Genomic DNA, 22602 nt, shown 5'->3' on the forward strand with positions numbered 1-22602 from the left:
AATGAATGAATGAATGAATGAATGAATGAATGAATGAATGACACTGTCTGTGTAGTAGGTTGGGGAGAGGAGGGACAAATAGGGAGGGCCCATCAGAATAAGTAACAAACACATTTAAGTTGGAAAGTGACTAGGATTTAGCCAGACCAAGAGACAAACAGAAGGTATATGAAAACTTTGAAGGGTCAGGAGCAGTAATAACAATTTTAAAGAAGAAAGGCATTTACTATATGTCAGACATATAGTAAATTTATGTCAGACACTTTTCTAAATAGTATTCATAGCTGAACTCACCTAACTTTCACCAAAAAACCTCGTGGAATCGGTACCGTTATTTTTATCCCCATTTAGAGATAAGAAAACAGAGGCACAGAGGTTATGAAGCTAGTAAATAGGGAGTTAGATTTTAAACATAGGAAGTTGGGGCCGAGAGCCCCCTACTGTTCGCTGTACGGTCTCTCCAGAGATCACAGACAGCCAGGGGTGGGTGGCCACTGAAAACCATTCCACATGGCGAGAGCACAGAGTGCGTACTATCTCACTGTTCTTACTAGCTGACAAAAAAGAAGGGAAGGATCTAGTATCAGTCCTTTATCCTTGCGGACTAATCAGGCTGGAATCTGAGTGACTGACAGGCTGCACCGCTCACATGGGACGTGGGCTTCCGCTGACTCTGTGCTCTACCTTTTCATCTCTAAGTGTCCAATGAAGGGCTTCATGTGGTACAGAATGGTGACCGTAGGGAAGGTTGTGTGTGTTGGGGGGAGGAAGTAGACAGGAACTCTCCGTACTTTCCACTCAATTTTGCTGTGAACTGAAAACTATTCTAAGAAATTAAGTTTGTTAATTAATAAAAAACAAAATGATCAGGATTCAAGCTAAAAAATAAAAAAAATTTAAAAAGCCTTTTTTTGGTCCCCATTAGAAGAATTTAAAATACTAGAAGCCAGGTAGAGAGAAAAATGAAGGTAAATTTAAACTATTCCTTAAGCCAACTCTGAAACTGAAATTAAGACATTGTGAGTTTGAAAGATATCTCTAGCCCTACATAACCTGTTATGCCCCCTAAGTGGCAGCTCAAGTACGATCGCTCCTACAAGAATGTGCTGTTCTGTTACTGTCCTCTCCTTACCAGCAGTCTACCCTATACTCCAGGGAGGTAGCTGCTTGCGAGAGCCGGGGTCCCCCTGCCCCTTCACTTCCTGTCTAACCATAGAGTGGATCATGCCTCATTTGCTCCAATTCTCTCTGCACTCCTGTATTTCCAGACTCCAAGAGGCACACTTCATGTTTTCCAGGACGTACAGCAACACCTTAATATTAATAAAATGTTGGTAGGCTAATTTCCTCTCCCTATGTCCTCAGACATTTCTAGGCTTTTAGTTCTGATAACTGTATGTATACGCTGTGGAATCAGTGCTGCGATAAAACAATGAGAGAGCGGAGCGGGATCTTTAGAAAAATCTTCGGTATTTAGATGAATGATGAAGGTGAACATAGGAATGACCAGGCAATAGTCTTTAAACCCAGAAAGGCTGGCTGGTTACCTCATACTACTTTGATGCAGAACTATGACGAGTCTTAAAAACGAAATATTTAATTGGATAGGTAGTCACCTCAAAATATTCCAAGTGCCTACAATGCAAAAAACCGTGAAGATGTTCTCATCTACCGCTCACGAAAGCCTGCTGACCTAAAATAATCAAATAATCACTCCCTTCTCTCGACTCCTCTAGCAATTTGGTGCATGTTCCTCCTTAGCTGTCAGCATTTACTTTGTGCTATTGTTATTGACATTCAGGCCTGACTCTCATAACTGGATCTTAAATTATTATCTGAGATTCCTTGTACTCAACGTCCATCCCTTCCGAGGATGGCTTGCACTGAGCAAACCCTAACCAATCTTTCTCGATTACATTTACCACGACAAGGTCCACTTGTCACAGAAGGAAATGTTATTGGTCTCATTTTGGATTTAATTAAATTTACTTATAATCTATTTCCTTAAGTATTTTTTCTGCAGATCACAACTCTTTTGTAACCACCTATGGGTATCAAATAACCTGTGTTATCAGAGCTATGTCGATTAGAACATACTATTTAGAGGGAGCCTTTGTCCCTCTCAATAATGACTGAGGCCTCATTTGCCTTTTTCTGAATCTCAGCTACTCTTGACGTATTCCAGAAAATACTGAAAACATTCATTACAAGTAACAGTGGCAGCCACAGAAGACTGGCATTCCCCTGGGGCGACTGGACTCATATCTGCCACCTTTAAGCAAGAAGAGACAGAACACATCTCTTTGCTCTGAGTTCCCACTTGAATAGTAGTGGGTCTATAAATCGTGTGGCCACAGTAACAGTTTCAGCTGCTTGCCAGCAGGTGATGGGAAATGACACAGCAACACATTATCAAGCCTCTACATCTTGGCTATCTTAAAACAATCCTGTAAATGCAGACTTGAAATTCACACGTTATACAAACACTTCAAGTCTTCCTCCAGAAAAGGAATTTTCCCAGGGAAATTGCATCACCCACCTTGCAGTTCTCCACTCCGACTGTAGAGCTCCCTTCTCTGCTCTCGCAGATAAGCGCTCATACTGATGGCATGGGAAGACGATTCGAACCTGCAATGAAATGGGGGATAAACAAACGCTTAGGTGGTAACCAAACGTTGCACAAGGATTCCCCTCTAGTCTGTGTGCTGCTCCGAGGTGCCACGGCCTGGACTTTCTGCCTTGTCCACCGCAGGGCCAGGGCAGGCTGCCAGAGACCTTGACTTATCAAAGAGATTCACCATAAACACCCCTCCGCAGCAGTACTTGGATCCTTTGCCCACTTTCCGTTTCAATGGGGACAGCACTCTTCTGTCGAACTTTCTTTTGTGTCCAGGTCCTTTGCCAGGATCCCTACGCACACATCAACAAAACTATCTGATACAGTCATTCCCATTTTTCTGCTAATGAGCTGAAGGGCCATCATGACTGCTCCGTCACCACAGAAAACCTGGCTCCTCAGAGCAGACAACTTGCCTTTCTAACTCCCCCAGTTCGAGGACTAGTACAAGGGACGTGGTAGAAATGCTGCTGATGAACTGCACCAAAGAAGCAAGGCATTTATGGTCTCTCCTTAAAAGTCCTCAAAAACAGTCCAGTTTCTGAAAGGCTGCCAGGGTTTTGACCTGCCACCTGCCACATAAGACATTCTTGAATATACTAAGCTACAGTTCACACCTACCCGGAACTCTGTCAGAGGTCAGAAACATGAGGCGGGCCTCATGATATAGAACACGTCTCTAATAACTGAAAGGAAAAAAAAAAAACAAAAAAAAAAAACAAAAAATCTCATTCTTAAGAGAAACTTGTAGGTAAGGGAAAAAAAAGTTAAAATTATGACTGTATCAAACAGTAACTCCTTTGATGTGCTAAGAAATTCCATTTCAAACCTGAGATCTTCAAAGTCAGAAAAACATGACGACGGGAGAAATTTTTCTAAGAGTTAGCGCCACTCGGGTAAACAGCGACATGAGGAAGGAGCCACAGTGACGAAGGAATCGGTTTCCAGCAACAAGGAAGGCGCACCATCCTGCCCTTGCTATACCCTCTTCATCCTTTCTTTGGTAAGGAAGACGAGCACTGAGATGAATGTCAGTCTGAGGGAAACACCAGGGCTCCCTGATCCTCTAGTCTGCACCCTGCCGAGAACTAAGAGGACACTAACAGCCAGAGGGACGACAGACTGTGCAGTCCTTAAGTGCCACCTGCCAGTCAAGTACAGAAAAGAAGCCACTGACCTCCAAAAAGCATGCTGACAACTATTGATCAGAAATGAAAAGGGAAAGAAATAAACTCTCGAGCAAAGAATAGAGAGGCACACTTTATACAATGAGAGAGAACTTAGACACACTTAATTAACCTTGGCTGGGGGCAATTAAAGCGTCATCAAGTCCTCCATGGATGTAATGACAACAGATTACAGCTCGCCAAAATCTTAATCCGTTATGACCTGATGTAGTTTTGCTACTCAGGAATCCTTTTTATGTTTGGAGCAAGTCACAGATGGAGGGAATTTTACAGTAAGGGGCTGTAGAGATGATTCAGTCCCACTTCCTTATTTTCTAGGCAAAGGCACTGAGGCCCCCAAGACAGGAGACCTGCTCTGGCTCACAGGGCCCGTTAATGGTAAAACCAAGATTAAAAGAGGCAGATCTGTAATGATGGCCTAATTCTGTGTGGGTGATGAGTTTTTACTAGGATAAATAATAAATGTGCAACAATTATTTAAGTTCACTTATTCAGTTCCCACAATTGGTATGTTTTCCGATACCACAATTTCAGGATTGGCTAAATATTTGAAAAGGTATCTGGGGTCTGAGGTTGAAAGTTAGGGGTGATGGTTGAGAGCATGAAATCTAAAAACCCTGAAGGCTGATTTCTACAATACATGGGAAGAGGAAGGAAGAGGAGGGCAGGGGAAGGGAGGACAGGGGAGGGGAAGGGAGGTGAGGGGCGGGAGGAAGGGGAGGGGCTAATAGGCAGCATCTGAGACAGTCTTAGTGCCTCTTTCAAACATCTTTTCCTCCCACTAGCTTTCTTGCTTGATGGCATAGCTATTCTATCTGGATGTTCTGCTTCCTCTTTCCCTCTTCACTCAGCAGTATTTTTCCTGTGGTCAGCAATGGTGGCTCCCTCTTCAGCCGTAACCTATCACCAGAGGTGTGAACCCTGCCTGGTTTCAGACAATCCCATGGTCTGCTTCCTCTTGCCAGTGACTGCTTTAGGAATGAGCATGAAACCCAATCCTGGCTTTCCAGAGGAAAATTTGCTGAGGGGCTTTGTCACTGGCAAGATTAATAAATGGTAAGGAATAAGCAGTTGTTAGTAAAAAAGGATCTGAAATGGTATAGCCACTCGGAACACAGTTTGGCAGTGTCTTACGAAGTTGAACACAGTCTTACCATATGACCCAGGAATCATGCTCTTAGGTATTTATACAAATGAGTTGAAACTTACATCTACACAAAAACCTGCGGATGAATGTTGATAGCAGCTTTATGGAAGCAACCAAGATGCCTTTCACTAGTTGAATGCAAAACAAACCGCGGTACATCCACACAGTGGAATATTATTCAGTGATACAAAGACATGAGCCATCGAGCCACAAAAGACATGAGGGAACCTTTAGTGCATATTGCTGAGTGAAGGAAGCCAGTCTGAAAAGGTACATACTGTATGACTTCAACTATAAGACATTCTGGAAAAGGCAAACTAAAGAGGTAACAAAACGATCGGCCATTGTCAGGGGTTCAGGGGGCCGGGAAGAGGAGGAGGGATGAACAAGTGGAAAACGGGATGTTTAGGGCAGGGAAACTATTTTGTATGAGACTGAAATGGTGCATAGATGACATCATACATTTCTCAAAACCCACAGACCTGTACAAGACAGTGTGAGCTCTAATGTAATAATGAACTTCAGCTAATAATGATGTATGACTATTAGCTCATCATCTGTAACAAATGCACCACACTCATGGGAGATGTTAATACCAGAACAAGCCGTGGGCGCGGGGAACATAAGGAACTCTCTGTACTACCTGCTCAATTTTTCTAAAAACCTAAAACTACTATAAAAAAAATAAACTCTACTAATTAAAACGAAGAAGGATTTGCAGGAAGAATCGCAGCCTATTTCCCTGGAGTCACCATTTTTATCAGGGTGGAAATGCAGGCAGAGAAATGGAAAGGGCTGGATCCTGGCCGATGCTGCCCGACGACTTCTCGACAGGCACCGTGATTGTGGGAGACGATAACTTCCCTGTGCTTCAATCTACCTGTGGTTCACCTGTGAACCTACAGAGTAAAGCATTTTTACTGATCCTGCATCTAACTTCTGAATAAAACTGTAAAAAGGAAAAAAGAAAGGAATACATTCACTGAACAGAATGCATTTTATTCCACTGTGTGTTTCCTCTAGACCACAGATAAATGAACTGGGCAAACTTTCCTTACTGATTAAAAGGACTGTATGAACCCATAATAATAGCAATAAAAAAATCTCAGAAAGTGAATCAATAAAAGATACTGGAGCCTCAAACTATTCAAAAAACTGTGATGATATTCTGTAGTTACTTTACATGCTTAGCTTTATAGATACAACTTCTTAAATATCTATTAACTCCTCAAAAGAACACAGGTCTACTAAGATTTCAATCCCGTTTCTAACACTTGCTATGTGAACCTACATAAGTTCTCTCTTGTGCCTCATTTTTTTTCTTTTTTTACATGTGAAAAAGGATTAAAAATAGAACCAAGACCTATAAAGTAGTAATGAGTAAATCAGATGATGATCCATGAAAATGGCTGAATGCGTCAGCTACCACTCAGTAAGGACTACCCAGTACTCCAGCGGCTGAAATGTGCTGCAACCTGAATTAAATTATGTTTAATTGAGATTATTTCGAGGAATTTATCTACCACAGTGCCTGCTACATAGTAAGTACTCAATCAATAGTAGCAACTACTGTTATTATTATTAATGTTAATAATAATATTAACCGTTAGCTGCTACCAAGTAACGTATCCTTAGGCTATATGGCTGAGGAGGTGGGGGGTGGGGAGAAAGTTAGCTAAGGTAGTAATTAGAAAAAAGAATTTCCAGTAAATCAAATAAAACCAACGCAATTTAGCTAGAGAGATCTGCATAACTTTATTAAAGGTTGTTTCTTGGCACTTGGGGTTTTTCAAAGGCTGAAATATTACATTTCCTTTCATTTCATATAAATTCCCCAGAAACAACTGGAGAGTTTCATTTCCCTTCATTATATATAAAACTCCCCAGAAACAAATCCCTGCATTTTTTTAAAAAAGTTCTAGATAGTCCAATAACCATATTCCACTGTAGTCACTTCCGGTTACAGAAAACAGAAGGACACAAAATTGACTTCCCATAAATTATTTCCAATCAACTTTAACAGGGTGACGTAACAGCCATCAATTAAGTAGAGTCACCCCACTTGGATCTAACACTTCTTGACACCTGCGATCTTACCAACAGGGGAGACACTTACTTGAAAAGAGAATTTTTGGGCCTCTGAGGCTTCTTCTTGGCAAAAAAGGCTGCAAACTCTCGTCCAGTGCTGGCATAACTCAGTTGAGCAGATGGTTCAGAGGCCGTACGAGTATTTTTCATATCCAAGTACTCAGTCAACAGCATCTGTACAATCAGATAGACAGTTTAATGCACACCTTTGTGACGTACTATTAGGGAAAGCAATTTGAAACCATAAAAACCGAATTCTAACACCGCACCCTTGACCTCCGGAAGTATGTTCACCTAGCTATGCATATTTCTAGTGGTAGGACTGAGGGAAGCGGCATCACAGCCTGAACGTCATCTATTGCCTGCTTACTCCTCCAAGTAGGAACAGCGTGTGGTGGGCTTGTGAGTATGGGAGGAAGGCAACGTGTTTATGAGGTGTCTAAATGTGGCAGCCCTGGGCTGAGTTAATATTCTCCTTCAGCCCTGATTTAATCCCCATTATTTCAAATCGCAGCAGCAGCAGCAGCAGCAGCAGCAGCAATGCTGGAGCACTTACCAGGGGTTTACCGTACTGCAGGCAAGGGGCTAATCCACTTAGGCGCACTACCTCATTGAAAGCACCGAGTTTTACCCTGCAAACCCTCGGATTACAGGTGAAGGAGTGAGGCTCGGGAGCAGGCTCGGAGGTCGGAGGGACCCTGGTGGATGACTCTGCAGTGCAGGCCCTTCCCCTTCACCCTGACAGCACACAGGACAGGCACACTAACAGACCTGCTCGGGGGAACCACAGGCCACGGCAGGAAACACGTCCTGACCTACAAATGATTTCCAGGACCACTGCTCAAGAGCTTCAAAGCACCAAAAGAAGCAGCTTTTTCCATAACCACTGCCAGTGGGTCCTGCTTATAAAATCAACCCACTTTAGAGCCTTGGGGGCGGCAGAGGGGGCTAGAATCAATGGCTCTACTATTTCTATGGCCTATGTTCTAACAAGTCCCCACTACTGTGAAAGAAAACAGCAGATCTGGAATAGAAATCCCCACGGTTCCTAAGAATATCTAACCTGCGACTAAAGTATATCAACTGATTTCCACAGTTCCTCGCCACGTTTAAATTTTTAAGATTCCCAAGTGGTATAGTACATAGAGGCAAGCGGTTCTACCCATGACTGAAGTAAAAGCTTTTCGGAGACACAAGGTCCCATGTAACTATTCATTCCCGCTTGCATTTGAACATTCATTCATTCATTCATTCATTCATTCATTCGATGCCAAGTTTGAGGATATTAATAAGCATTATCATCAAAAACCATTTTAAAGCACCCTATGAACATGTTGCCCCCATGTAAGTTTTAAAGCAATTATTTCTCTAACATGAGCACATATACACCACTGAGTACTTATCAAATAGCAGACATTTTGAAAACAATCTTCCTCAATCCTGAAATCTACAGTCAGAGTTACTATCTACATTTCGGAGATGAAGAAACTGAGAATCAGTGGTATAAAGAAAACGGCCTCCGTGCATGAGTGGGGCAAACGGTCAATAGGACATCTCTGTATAGTCCCCTCGATTTTGCTAGGAACCTTAAACGGCTCTAAAAAAATAGTCTTAAAAAAAAAAGGGGGTGGGGGTGGAGGGTGGGAGATGAGGGTAAGAGGGATCAAATATATGCTGATGGAAGAAGAACTGACTCTGGGTGGTGAACACACAATGGGATTTATAGATGACGTAATACAGAATTGTACACCTGAAATCTATGTAACTTTACTAACAATTGTCACCCCAATAAATTTAAAAAATAAATTTAAAAAAAAAGAAAGAAAGAAAAGAAAAAGAAACAAGCATAAGGTCTTATAATTAGAGCATAACAGGCCAGGGTTTAGTTAACTGAGCCTGTGCTCTTCGCCATGACAGTGTCACCAAGAGCATAAAAACTGCCAGTGAGAATGACTGTGAGTGGCAGTAAGTGGACTTTATTTATGTCATTTTCTGTACAATAAAGATTTCGCTAGGAAAGTATAAAACATGTTAACAGATTGGTCAAGTTTTTTGTTTTGTTTTGTTTTACTTATTGCCGAGGCTACTGGAATATTATTCGACATGCTGATGAAATAACATAATCACAAATATTCCTCTGTTAATGCATCACCCAAACTGCCCAATAGTCAGGGAAAATATCAAATTGGGTCTCTACTTCAGTAACTCAACTGAGTGACTCAAATTGTAGATTTGACACTGATGCTAATGAACTGTGTGAAACCTGTGATCAAAAGACGTCTAGTAAACCAGCACAGAATCCCAAATTGATGTAAGCAGAAAGATGTCTACAAACACACTGGTTTCACTGGTTTTAACACCAATATGACAGAAAGATAGTTCTACCAAAGCATGAAGATACACTAAACCAAGTAATTCTTCTGAGGTACTTACTTATCCTAGAATTCAATGACTGGCTTTGTAAAATAAAATATTTACTGACCAAGGTCTAAATAACCAGCATTCTCAAAACCCTGGTATTTTAAGAACACGCATCAACCAAGTCCCCTCAGTTATAACCTCTCAGCATTTAGTCTATTCCTCTCCACTGGCTTCTCCCTTTCTACCTGCAAACATGCTATTTCTACCTTCTCAACAAAAATCTTGCTTGGTCCTCATGCACTAGCTACAATCTTATTTCCCTTTTGTCTTTAGGTTCCAAACTTCCAAAAGCAGCCTTCACATATATTATTTCCTCCACCATGATGTGATTTATTCCTGATTTCTCTCTCAAGCTCCAGTCCCACATCTGTGACTGAATGCTTGACACGGTCACATATTTCAACGATAAAATCAATCCTAAATTCAGAAACCTAAATAAATCCTCTTCCCAGAAAATTGGTAATTCCTTCTTTTTTTTTTTTTTTTTTTTGCTGTTGTTAGTAGTTTCTTATTCTCACTGCTCTTCAGGTTTAAAAAGGTGGCTCAGAACCATCTTTTGATAGAATCCTTTATCCCTTGTATCCATAAAAGAATTAGTCCCCGAGTCCATTAATTCTTTCTCAACTCTGTTAGTTTGCCCCTTCCTGTCCATTCTGACAGCCACCAATTTAGTTCATTTCATGCAGTTTTTCTTATTTAATTTGCTGACTCTCATCTCTTATTCTTCGAGTCCTTCTCACACCCCATCAACAGCGTGATCTTCCTAAAGCACTGTTGCTGCTATTATACGACTACTCATCTGTAATGCACAACCAACTGACCTCAATATGTAGTTCCAATTGTATTTTGTTCTCCACACAATGATCCCAACACTCCAATCACAATCACCTACTTAACTCTTTCCTCAATATGTCTGGGTCGGTCTTCTCACTTCTGGAACGCCTAACCTAGATTATCCTTTCTCCCCAGTAAATTCTAACAAACCCTTCCCAAAACAGTTCCACTCTTTTCTCTTCAATGATTCCTTCCAAGGCTACTCTAGGCCAGTGGTCCCCTTTTCTGAACTCCTAAAGTATATGGTTTTACACACCATTCAGTAAGTACTCATCAAAAACTGGCTGCTACTATTAGTTATTATTTAATAAAAAGATACCTGGCCACTCCAACTTAAATGCTATGCCCTCCAAGCATTATATTTCTTCAATCCCACCACAGAGCCACACAACATACCAGAAGATCAAAAAAGTAGTGACTCACTGAATTTTAAAAAGTATATCATAAGAAGCCATGATGTATGCTATTTTATGCAAATTAGATAGTCTCCAAAATAGAATGAGCGCTATAAATGAGTCCCCAATACAAAAATCTATAACAGAAGTAAAATAAAAAGGGATAAGTGTGATTTTCGTCACAGCCTTTGCGGTGTTTATTCCACTGATGCATCTGCTTCTTTTTCCTAATACCACTCACCACCAGCCGGAAAATACTACTTTAAAACAGGTAACATTTTATCTTGACACCCAAATTGGTAAAAGTGCATTTCTACATATCTTAAAGAACAAATAAGCTCCTATTTCCAAGGTACTTGAGATTTGATTGAATTAGGCTAAATCTACTACAAAGTCTTGACACAAACATCAGACATCTGGTATTAAACTATAACCAAATACTTTCTTCGTGATTCTACATCATTGTGGATGATGTACTGCGTGTTCCAAATTATACGTGAATATCCTAAGCACCCATCTATGATTGCCTGCGGAAAATCACTCAAGACTGGAATTCTGGGGCAAAGGGCATTCCAGATAATATCAAATACATCCTCTGCCCATAGAAAATGTGCAGACGATAATCCTGTGTTCTTGCTGCTTCTAAATGCCTTCATATCTCAGACACTCATTTCTTTTCTCTCTTTAAGCCCCCAAAATTGCTATGTCTTATTCATCAAGAGCTCATAAAATAAAAGTCAGAGTTTCTGGGTGTTTTTAAGTTTAAGTTAAAAGGCATTAATGTGTAAAACCAAAGACAAGAAATATGAAAATATGGTTGGAGAGCACCTGAAAATCTATATATATCAGTGAGATCATGATTCACTATATTTTTTGACATAGCTGGTATGTCAGATGGTTCTGCGGTTGAAAAACAGAAATAAACTGCTTTAAAAAAACATCCAAATTAGTGTGGTCGGGCATTTCTTCTGCTATAATATTTAATTAGCAATCGCTAAGACGCTAGTCCAAAAATCGCACGATGAATAAAGCAGGGCCAAGACGTTGAGATGTATAACATGACACTGGTAACATCACTCCCAATAAATTCCTCCTTTTTCCACTTCATCCTCTTTAACACATTGCCTGTGGCTGCTTGTGGTCATACAAAGTTTTCTAAAAATAAACATGGAAACTATTGGATTAAAATTAACACACCACCTGTCTTTAGCCTCTGTGTATCCAAGTAGAGCTATTCACTGAAACACCCAGATCCTTCTAGGTATGGAATGTGGTAGATCCCGTCCAGTCACTTCCCAGCTTACAAAATCCTCTCCTCGTGGAAGAACTGTTTCCCAACCACACAGTGGACTCTGACAGCCATACTTTACCCTGGGATCTCACCCTCGTGGCCAGACCCTACTCTACCAGGTGGAGAGCCAACCCTCAATTAGCCAATCAGATTCACTTTCTGAGGGACATGTTAGTGGGATCCAGTCTCTGCTGGTCAGTAACTGAGGAGATGGAAATTCTTTGGGGCAACCAAGTGGATGGAAAATCAAAGAAAACCGATGTGCACAGAGAAAATAAAGAATGAACTAGATGACCAGAGAAACACAAACAAGACACCTACAGGAGAGAGATTTAAAGGTTGCAACCCATTTTCTATAGCTTTACATGTCTCAAGTCCAGTTGCTGATAAGGTCTTAGATTTCCTACCCTTTGGTTCTGTAACATATCCTTATAGCCTTTAATACATTTTCCTTATGACAGCTTGAATGGGCTTTTGTCTCTTCAATACGATACCTATGGATAAATGAACATACACTAATACTCATCTAGTGACATTTATGTCACAAATACTGTGTTTGCAGAGCACTGGTATCTCATGATAGCAGTACTGGAAACCAGTTCTCCTGAGTACTAACTTCAAAGGTTCAATGACGTGCAGCAAAAGCAATACTGTATTTGTCTCCAGTGATGAATCTGAAAATGAACTGCTTATGTTAGGAGTAATAATAAAGTGAAAAAAATTACCTTCAGCTCCCAATATGAACTAAGACCCAATGTCTCCTGGGCAATATCTTAAATGTGCCTGCATTAAATACTTAATTTTCAATCATTTATTCTTTTAAAATGCAGATGCCCAGGTATAGAAGTCAAATACATAATGATGAGGCAGTAACAGGTTTTGAACAGGTAAATAAAATGTTGATAAATATACTTTAAGTAAATTATCTGCCAGCATATAAAATAGATTAGAAAGCAGTGGGATTTGGGGCAAAATAAATGATTAAGGGAAGATTGTAAAGGGAGAGGGACGAGAAGGGAAAACCTACCAAGGCAGTTCATGGGGGAAAAAAGAGATTTTAAAGTAGTGTTACTGAGATTGTACGTTAAGGCACACATTAGTGTCAATGCCGAGAAAAAAAGTAAAACGTAACCAGTGATTCTGTGAAGGAAAGAAGAGGAGAAATTAAAGTGGGTAAAAGACTGCATATTTGAAAGACTAAAAACGTGTGGTTCCAAGAACAATAATCGGGCATGTAGGTAGAACGAATTTGATCAGGACAATAAATTTAATTTGGAATATGCTCCCTTGTGAAGCATATGAATATTCATATTCATGTGCGCCCTCAAACACGTAATTGTGAAAGGGGAAATAATGCTGATGAGACTCCCATGATTTATACATTAATTAACTTTCATTAGGACTGTTAAGTGTATGTCTGTATGGTCTCTGAAGGATACTGTGAAGGACATGTATCTTTGAATATTTGTAATTTGATTTTAGCCCCCATTTTTATTTATTTATTTTTTTTAAGGAAGGCGCAGCTCACAGTGGCCCATGCGGGGATCGAACCGGCAACCTTGGTGTTATTAGCACCACGCTCTAACCAACTGAGCTAACCGGCCACCCCATCCCAAAATATTTTTAAAACAGTTTCGTTGAGGTGTAATTTATATACCACAAAATGCACCCACTGCAATAAAAGTTGTTGAACTGTATATACATTTAGATGTTACAAATCCGCGTCCATAAGCCCCGAGAAGATGCCAACCCCATGCATGAGGATGCAGAGGTAGGAGTTAACAGCCTTGACGTTTTATCTTCTCCTGGAGGTGTTGGCTCTGTCTTCCCCTGTTGCAAGTTCTTTTTGCCCATGGTCTCTTATGTCACTTAACCTTTTGTCTAATGATGACAACTAGGTGCCTCTAACTTCACAACAGGTATCCCATGTGTGACAAATGTTGCTGGGCCAGACCTTCTTACCCTTCTTACTACCTAGAGGTCAATATCCCACCAGGGGGCTATCAGAAAACCAGTGAACACGCCTGCAAAAGATGGTGTTTTCTTCTGTTTTTCCGGTTTTTCAACACCGGACATTAAAATTCCTAGCTCATATAAGCAAGAGGGGAACGGACACATGTGAAAATTATAAAAAATGCTTTTGATTGATCTAATTCCTACGGTATTTTACCGTTACATGTATACGTGTATGTATATACATACATGTTTGTTCATATTTACACACAGGCACACACACGTAGACACTGCAAGAACAAACATGAATGAGCAGACTGTGTGGTCAAGTCATGGTCCCATCATCCATCTTAACTAGGATATCTCACTTTCATTGAAACCCACACAGCAGTTTGCATCTCTCAAGGATTTTATCTCGTAGTCATTTGCCTTCTCTCCTGCCTCTCAGTTCAGGCCACGCCTTTTCTCTGCGTTGCTGTTAACATCTAGCACAGTGTCTCAAAGAAAGTGGGGGCCCCCTAGTAGGTTACCTAAACTGAAAGTAAGATGCTTGAAAGGGCAGCTCCTTATTGATGTTTTACATTCACACAGGAGCTTCTTGGAGGAGAACTACAACACCCATGGTGAAACTTGAAGCTGGTTGAGGTACATTAATTGACTCACATCACAGGAATACCATTTATTAAATTTCTGCTCCAATGAGATAAGTGCTACCCTAATGACCTGAAAGAGTTAATGCATCTTGGAAGAGACCCAAATTGCTCTCTGGAGACAGTTTATTCAATTTAATGGCTACGACTCAGAATTTGCAATCAGCAGTTCAGTTACTAAAGAATCCTTCATATTAGTTATCTGTAATCTGTGAACACTGACACACCTATAAAAAAAAATGTTTGCTTACAGTTGATTCAAAATGGAATCTGTAGGAATAACAAGTGCAGATGCAGCTCCAAGTAACATTTATTTTGTCCCTACTGAGTGCCAGGCACAGTGTTAAGTACATTCCATCAGGATTTGAGCGGAACGTTGTAGAGACTGGGAGAAAACATGGTTGGGAGGCACTGAGGGGGGATACAAAGCACAAATCCAGAGACAAATAAAGTGGCTCCTTTATTCAGGGAGTTTGCAAAAAGGCTCTCACCTGAATTCATGGAAGGCTCTTCAGAACCTGGTTTCAGGCTATCTAATCATATCTTACTCTCTTCGGTGTGAATCGTGTGTATGGTCGATTCAGTAAGGCACTCACCGTTACGAACCATGCATATTATCCCATCTAGAATAATCTTCCCACATGCTCACATCCCAGGCTTCCTGAAAGCACCAGTTCAGCTCCTACCACATACACAAAACCTTCTCTGACCAATCTATGTAAAATCATCCTTTAAATTCCTACAGGACACACGACGATTACCTGGATTTGGTAATTAATCATACACTGCTGGATACTTAACTTTTCTCTCTTAAACTCCCAACATGACTTGACAAGAAGGCACTCTGTCCAACGCGTCCTTGTATTACCACAAATTCATCTCACACTGAAATACCTTAACTAAAATCCTTTATAACTGAAGAAGCAACTTAATATCTCTCATTTGTAGACTCTGTCAACTTTTATATCTACAAGAAATATTTCTATCCATAACATAGGAAAATTATTCTATCCAAAGGTGATGAAATATATACAGATGAAATATCTATATTGATGAAATATACATATGTGTGTATAGACATAGATAGATAGATAGATGACAGATAGATATAAATATATCCCTTGAGTAAAATACTAAACTGATGAAAAATATCTGTTGACAGCTTGGTTAAACAAAAAGTAATACTATTTTACCAGTTTTGTTACAAAAAAAAATATTCCAAATCTACAATATGTCTGTGATTATTATACGCTATTTCTACTGAAATGGTATATGTTAACTCAAACATGAAATTAAACTGTTTCATTCATTTATTACACTTGAGGTTAGCCTACAATTTAAAAGGTTAACCAATTAATTGCACTGCTGGTTTAAGTACGTTTATAGTAAATATTTAGAAACTCCGGGGTCCAAAAATGGAGAACTACTTCACTGATATTTCTGGCATTAAAACTAATTCCTTCAGATGGGTTTTCCTATTTAACTTTACTTTCCCCCAAATGTTTCTTTCTTTTATTTTGATCTTTTATTTAAAAGCCATATATCCTCATAAAAATTTCAAACAGTACTGAAAGATGTAAAGATCAAGTATTCTTTAACAGTCCTGTTATATGGAATAGATGTGATTGATTTGCCTTTGTTGACGCCTCGTGTCATTATTTCCTCTTGTCATTCCCCTAATAAGCACAGTATTCTGCTCAAAGTACCAAATCAGTGCATCACAGGCATCTCAGAGAGCCCAGTCTATTGGCGAGTGGAAGAAACCTGCCAGGTTGGCAGCATATGGTCCAATAGGACCCTTCTGGCTTTCAACGATTCACCCTCCGTTTTCCATACATTACTCCACCATTTGGTAATTCCTGACAACGAACACCGACCTACTCCAATACATTCAACTCCCTTCTGCCCCCACGACCCAAGGACAATGTCAGAACAGTTGAAATGCCTATGAGTTTAGAAAGAAGTTTGCATACCTGAATCATTTCTCTCTTCAAAATCTACATCTTTTAATTGTAACTCTCAAAACGACCACCACACCCAGCAGAGAGATGCAATAAAAGGCAGTGTCAGAAGGGTAGTAGATTGGAGGGGGGAGGGAGGCATCATTTTGTGAGAGGTATAAATGTCTAACTAGTACATTGTTTTGTACACCTGAAACTAATAAAAAATAAAATGCAATGGGACAGGACGGTTAGTTAACCTGACTCCTTGCTAAGTCAGAGTGAATATTTGTCAACATGACTTCAGAACATGAGAGGTGGGGAAACTGGGCCAAACTCTCCTAGTTATGAAAATTGCCACAGCTCCCCCTACTTATCCTCGGCCGCCTTCTACCTCTCGGTAACAAGCTCAGACCACAAAGCAAGTCACAGAAAAGAAGACAGCATGCTATTTAAATACCAACCATGTTAACTCGGAAGCAATACAGCACAATTCTTGTATCTCTTGTTCTCTGCTAATTGCTAAAGACATCCTGCTATGGAGAAGACAGCAACAGTCGCCAGGCCCTAGACTCCTTTAAATGCCAGCTCTTAATAACAAACTCCAAAAAGGTCTTAATTGCATTTACCAGGAGCTCATGAACTTTAAAAGTTGTTAATCAGAGTTCCAAGTAAATGGAATGACGATTAAAGGTTAAGTACAGGTTTCTAAAAATTTCAGAAGTTGACAATATATTGCCCTTCACAGGGGGGAAAAAACCTCTACCAGCCTTGACAGGAACTAAATATCTTAATTAAAAATGCAGAAGTACCATGCTTATTTTCCCAAGAAGTTCTATTTCCAAATGTCACAGTTAATCATGCACTTGACGAAAAATGTGCAATAGTCCCTCTGCCAGGGAGGGAATGCCTTAGTAGTCTGTTCCAAGACATCTGCAGGTCTCCAAAAATGTCTTTGGTGTCCCCTCAGACCTGATCTCTGCCTATGCTGCTCGAAAACCTGAGAATCACAGTGAAATTCCTTCTACAGCGAGATCTTAATTGCTCTCCATCTGAGGAGTAATCTAAAGCCACATGTCTTCAATCAAGTCTGCTTCATATTTATGTGGCTCAGGAGAAACACGAGGTGCTTCCTCCATAAATTTGCTGCACCTGTGTCCCTGGAGTGACATGTTGACAAATGAACATGACATCTCCTGGAACTCCAATAAAAATTTATGATTCTTTGAAAGAATATATTTGATCAATTACAGTGTCATCACAGTTGAAAAGCAAAACCATGTCTTTGGAGTACACTTCACAAAATTTGCGAGTGCTTGTGTTCTGCAATAGGATAAATGACAGATCCCAAACCCCAGAGTCAAGTCCTCATTCCGGCTTTAATCCTCAATCTCAGATTCTCCAGCTTGAAAGGAGCTGGGTACAACACCCGCTGAGTACAATAATGACTCAGATGAATAGCTGTGTAGTGCTCTAGACAAAATAACTGCAGAACTCAAAATCAGAAAATATTTGGAGTGTACTATCTAGCCAGTAAAAATAATTATTCTTTAAGCTAAGTACACACTTATGGAAGAAAAAAATAATTCCTTCTGCAATCCTACTGTTCTTTCTGCTTTTGACTCTGATTACACTTTTAATTCTTTTTTTTTAATTACTTCTAAAAGTCTAAGAAAAGCTCAGTGTTTGTTCAATACAAAGTACATACCTACAGCATACTTTAAAAGAAATGTGCGGGTTCCTAGTGTTACTTCCACAGCTTGGCTACTACTACTGTTAGAATTATTTCTAGCAATTATATTACACTATCGGGATTCGATTTTGCTATAGAACAAACCAAAGCTTGTGAGTTTGAAAGAAATCTGTAAGTGAAAATGTAATACAGTATGATGGTTAGTCAACTTAAGGTGAAAAAAGAGGAAGCAGGGAAGAATTTTTAAATGGTTCTTTCTTGGAAATACTTCTTAAATTTATGAGGTACTTTTAGCAGCACCTGCGACTACCTCTCCAGGAATGGCAGAGTGGGACATACCACCTTGTAACAAGAAGGGGCTCCCTCTTCCTGAGGATACAGTTTCAGAGCTTTACACTTGGTTCAATCCAGCAAGTGTCAATCAGGCTTTTAATAAGCAACCTGATGGAGAAAACGGCCGCACTCGGAATGGTGAGCTCCAAGCTGCAGGAAGACAGGTGGGCTGACCTCTCACACTTGCTTCTTCCTAGTGTCCCTTTGTGACCAGTGGCAGTATGGAGGACGGCAGCTGATCAGGAGTTCTGTGATTAGTTTGCGAGACAATGTCTCAGGACAAAGTGTCTCACTCTCCTTTGTATTTGCCCAAAGCAGCTCTCGGAGTCTCACTGTGTGAGTGTGCAATCAGTCCCATCTGAATGAAGGGCTTTATGCACACGAAATCCCTGAGCCTGGTCTCATTAGCACCCTGTTCTCCTCAAGTAGCTTTACCCGACAAGATCAGGACAGCACTTCAGTAAAGACAGAACACTAAATGCCCAGGAACTGGTCTTGAAAAACCTCTTACCCACCATTATCACCAGAAATCCACCAGAGGCCACTAACCAGACAAACAAGTGTGTCTCAAAATCTCCAGTGTGTCTCAAAATCATTCCAACATCTGTGCCTTTATTCAGAGTCCTACTAAATTGAAAGAAATCACCTCATTTCCGTCTGCTACATCAAATCCAGCCACCTTTCATGGCCCGGCACAACTTTTCACTGATGTTTCTACTCATTCAATAAGCACGAGTGAGTGCCAGGCACTGCCCTGGCTGCTGCACGTACACAGGTGGGAGGCCGTGTGTGCCCTCCCCATACAGGAGATGCTGGTTAGAGTGGACTATCTAGTCGTCCGTTAGGGCCCAATCACCCAGGGCTGCTGCTCCATCTGAAGTTGCTCTGCCTCCTGAGCGTGTTCAAGTGCATGAGCCCATGAATGGACATTAGGGAGAGATGCTCCAGGAAGGCAGCCACGCTTATCAGTCCTCATAGTGACCTGCTTTCCCTCACTGAAGATAGTCATTAGTGCCGGTTTTGTTGGCCGTGGTACAACTGTTCTTTCTTCTGGGCCCATGAAGCTATTAGCTAAGCATTTTCTAGCCACACTGATCCCTCTAGAATCTGGTGACCCGTGTAAATACAGCAATTCCAGGATTCGGTTACAATAACTTGCAAGCCGAAATCAGAATCGTTAGTGGCAATGTCTAGGCTGGGATACAGTTGCTTTCATTTCCCTTCCATTCACTTGCAACTGGAATACATGTGTTTACCTTTAATAGCTTCCAGAGATACAGGCAGACTACACCTAGACTGAATACAGAATGGAGCATAGCAACAAAAGACATTGTGCTTTAGCCGAACGTGGAAGGAATCCGACTGCCCACGTAATCAATGTTTTATAATTTATATTCTCAGAGAGTCAGCTGTTATAATCAATAATCCTCACATTAATAAATAATATAGGTAACTACTATAAACTTATGACTTGGGACATGACAGAGAAGGAAACAGCTTGCACTGCTAAGTTTCATGGAATTGTTTCTTTCGCTGCTTGAAACATCGCTAGAACCATAGATAGATCATCCAATTTTTTAAATCAAAACAGCAGTAAATTACAACCCATAAATCTATAGAATGCCAATTGTATACATTATACATGCAGTTTTAAAGTTGCACTGAGCACTTTTCCATCTGGACAATCACTAGCTCACCTTTGTCCATGTATATAAATCACATCACTTGAATTGTCACATTCATCAACTCTGAAACAGCTTTCAAAGAAACCTAGACAGACCTCTCCATCATAAAAAAAGGTCCTACAAGTAACAACTTTAGAAAAGAAAGACTATTTTTTTTTTCCTCTTGTGTCAGTCATGATACTTTAAAAACTAGGAATCTAGATGGTGGAATTCCTGAGCTTTGTCACATATGAATTGAAAGTTGCCAAGATAATAATTCTATTAAATAATCATCATCTATTGCCACCTTGGAAATATGTTCTATTCTTAGCAGAAGGAGGAGTTTTATGGTTTGTAACCTTTAGCCTAACAACGAACCAAAGAAATCCTCTTAAGGAATGAAGGCAGTGTTGGAGAAATTATTAAAAATATAGTACAAAACATAAAAAAGAGTTGTTTCAGCATGGAAGAAATTTCCTCTTAGAAACAAATTAAAGAAAACACCTCCTAGTCTATTTAGCAACTGAATATTTAGAATGTTTTTGGTCCAGTTACATGTGAATAGGGGTAAAAATGTAATAGTCGCCTGTCTCTAGTTTTGAGATTGACATTCAAAAGTAGCCTGAACCACACAATTTAGAACTTAATCATATTGTCTTGAAATGTCAGTGCTGTTAAAAATATTAGTTTTATCTCAGCTACGAAGCACCTAAGAACAAGCACCACCTAATACTTTTTCTTTATCTCCTGCATTACATAGAGGTTACTCAATCCCGTGACATGAATGAAGCACTTTTTATGTAGAAAGAAATCACCCTGCTTTCAAATGAAAGTTGTGTTTTTAACATATAACATACTATTCTTAACTATGTAAGTTATATATTATAAAGAAAACTTTCTAAAGTGAAAAATACCACTGCTAAACAGCTATTTAACAAAGAGATGATACCTTTAGTATAGAAAATATTATTTTTAATATGTGTTTAAAAGGTTACTAAATTATATGTTCATGATTACCTTCCTTGGAACATCTTGTTACAATAGGCACAACAGAAAAAAAAATTAAGGATATTCTCTGGATGCTTTATAAATAAGTAGTCCAAAAGTTAATCACTAATTTCAGAGAACTGGCTTTTTAATTAAGTGAAAATATAATGTTTAAAATTTTTAAAACAGATTTCAATTTTTAAAGGATTAAAAATCTGTATGCTATTTTCTAAGGACAAAGGTAAGAGAAAAGATAAAGATTTCTTTTGATGACATGCTGATAGCAATATAAAGCAAATGCAATGTCCACTAGCAAGTAAGCATCAGTGTTCCACGCTATCAATTATCACTGAAAATTTTTACTATAGAACTTTCTACTATATTCCAGGTAGAAACTGGCCAACCGATGTTATTAAAATCATTGAGCCTTACTGTAGGAAGGAGAAATATATTTCTGCTTTCATATAAAATGACTTCTATAACCGTGTTGTATTATTTATAATTCACAGTGATTTTTATATTCTCACAGTTTACTTCAGATTTTTTTCGTGGTGATTTATGTTAGGCTCTTTTAAAGCCTCGTTCATATTTATGGGTTATTCTCCTCCCAGATAAGGTAACAATCCATTCCATGTATATGTGTCATGATAAATTTAGAGATTGACAGAGGGTGGACACACACAGACTTTACACAATAAAAATGAGATTGATGAATAACTGGTGATGCCATTATAAGTTACTTTCCATATGGAAAAAGTGCAAAATGGACTGTGGAACTGAACAAATAACCTCACGTGACATCTTTTAAACACACATATATTTCAAATGCCCACGGGTTGCTCATTTGCTCAGAGTAAATACAAAGGTTAGCAGTTCACATACGTAACGTTGTGTTGGCTGTTCTGTCATTACAAGTATTACTAAGAACATGTTTCTCCCATGGACATTTGTTAGACTGTCAGTGGCTGTCAACAATCCATAATGGCGGAGGGTCAAAACAACCTCGTTAAAAATAACTTTCAAGAGGAAAAAAAACACCCTATTATCTGGAATCGATGAGCATTAGCTATTGGGGACACATGCGATGGGCAGAGAGCTGAAGGCTGGTGGGTTATGAAGACGGCAGTGGCTGTGGAGCGTGTCAAGCTGACTGCAGAGCCTCCTCCACGTCTGTGCTGTGGCCCTGTTCTTCCTCTGTGGGCCCCAGCTTTCTCCTCAGACACACTTACTGCTTCTCATCGCTACACACGACACTTCCGTGTATTTCTTAGGTTCTGAGGTACACATTTTCTCACAGTTTAACGTATCTAAGATCATTATAAAACATTTTAAAACAGTTATCAATAGTTGTTTTATAATAGATGTACACATTTAAGGTACTTTTTCATTTTTTCCTCTAATG

General features: G+C 39.7%; 1 protein-coding gene across 1 annotated transcript in view; it reads right to left on the bottom strand.

Moving 5' to 3' along the window:
- The window catches only part of EXOC4 (exocyst complex component 4), a 635560-nt gene that overhangs the window by 459468 nt on the left and 153490 nt on the right, over positions 1–22602 (bottom strand). Inside the window, exons 8-9 of the mRNA XM_019750984.2 lie at positions 7068–7213; positions 2540–2628 (exon numbers count right to left, since the gene is read on the bottom strand). Of these exons, the coding sequence (XP_019606543.1) occupies positions 2540–2628; positions 7068–7213 (235 nt within the window). The remainder of the gene's footprint in view (positions 1–2539; positions 2629–7067; positions 7214–22602) is intronic.

This window comes from Rhinolophus sinicus, linkage group LG11 (genome assembly GCF_036562045.2).
Source record: "Rhinolophus sinicus isolate RSC01 linkage group LG11, ASM3656204v1, whole genome shotgun sequence".
NCBI lineage: Eukaryota > Metazoa > Chordata > Mammalia > Chiroptera > Rhinolophidae > Rhinolophus > Rhinolophus sinicus.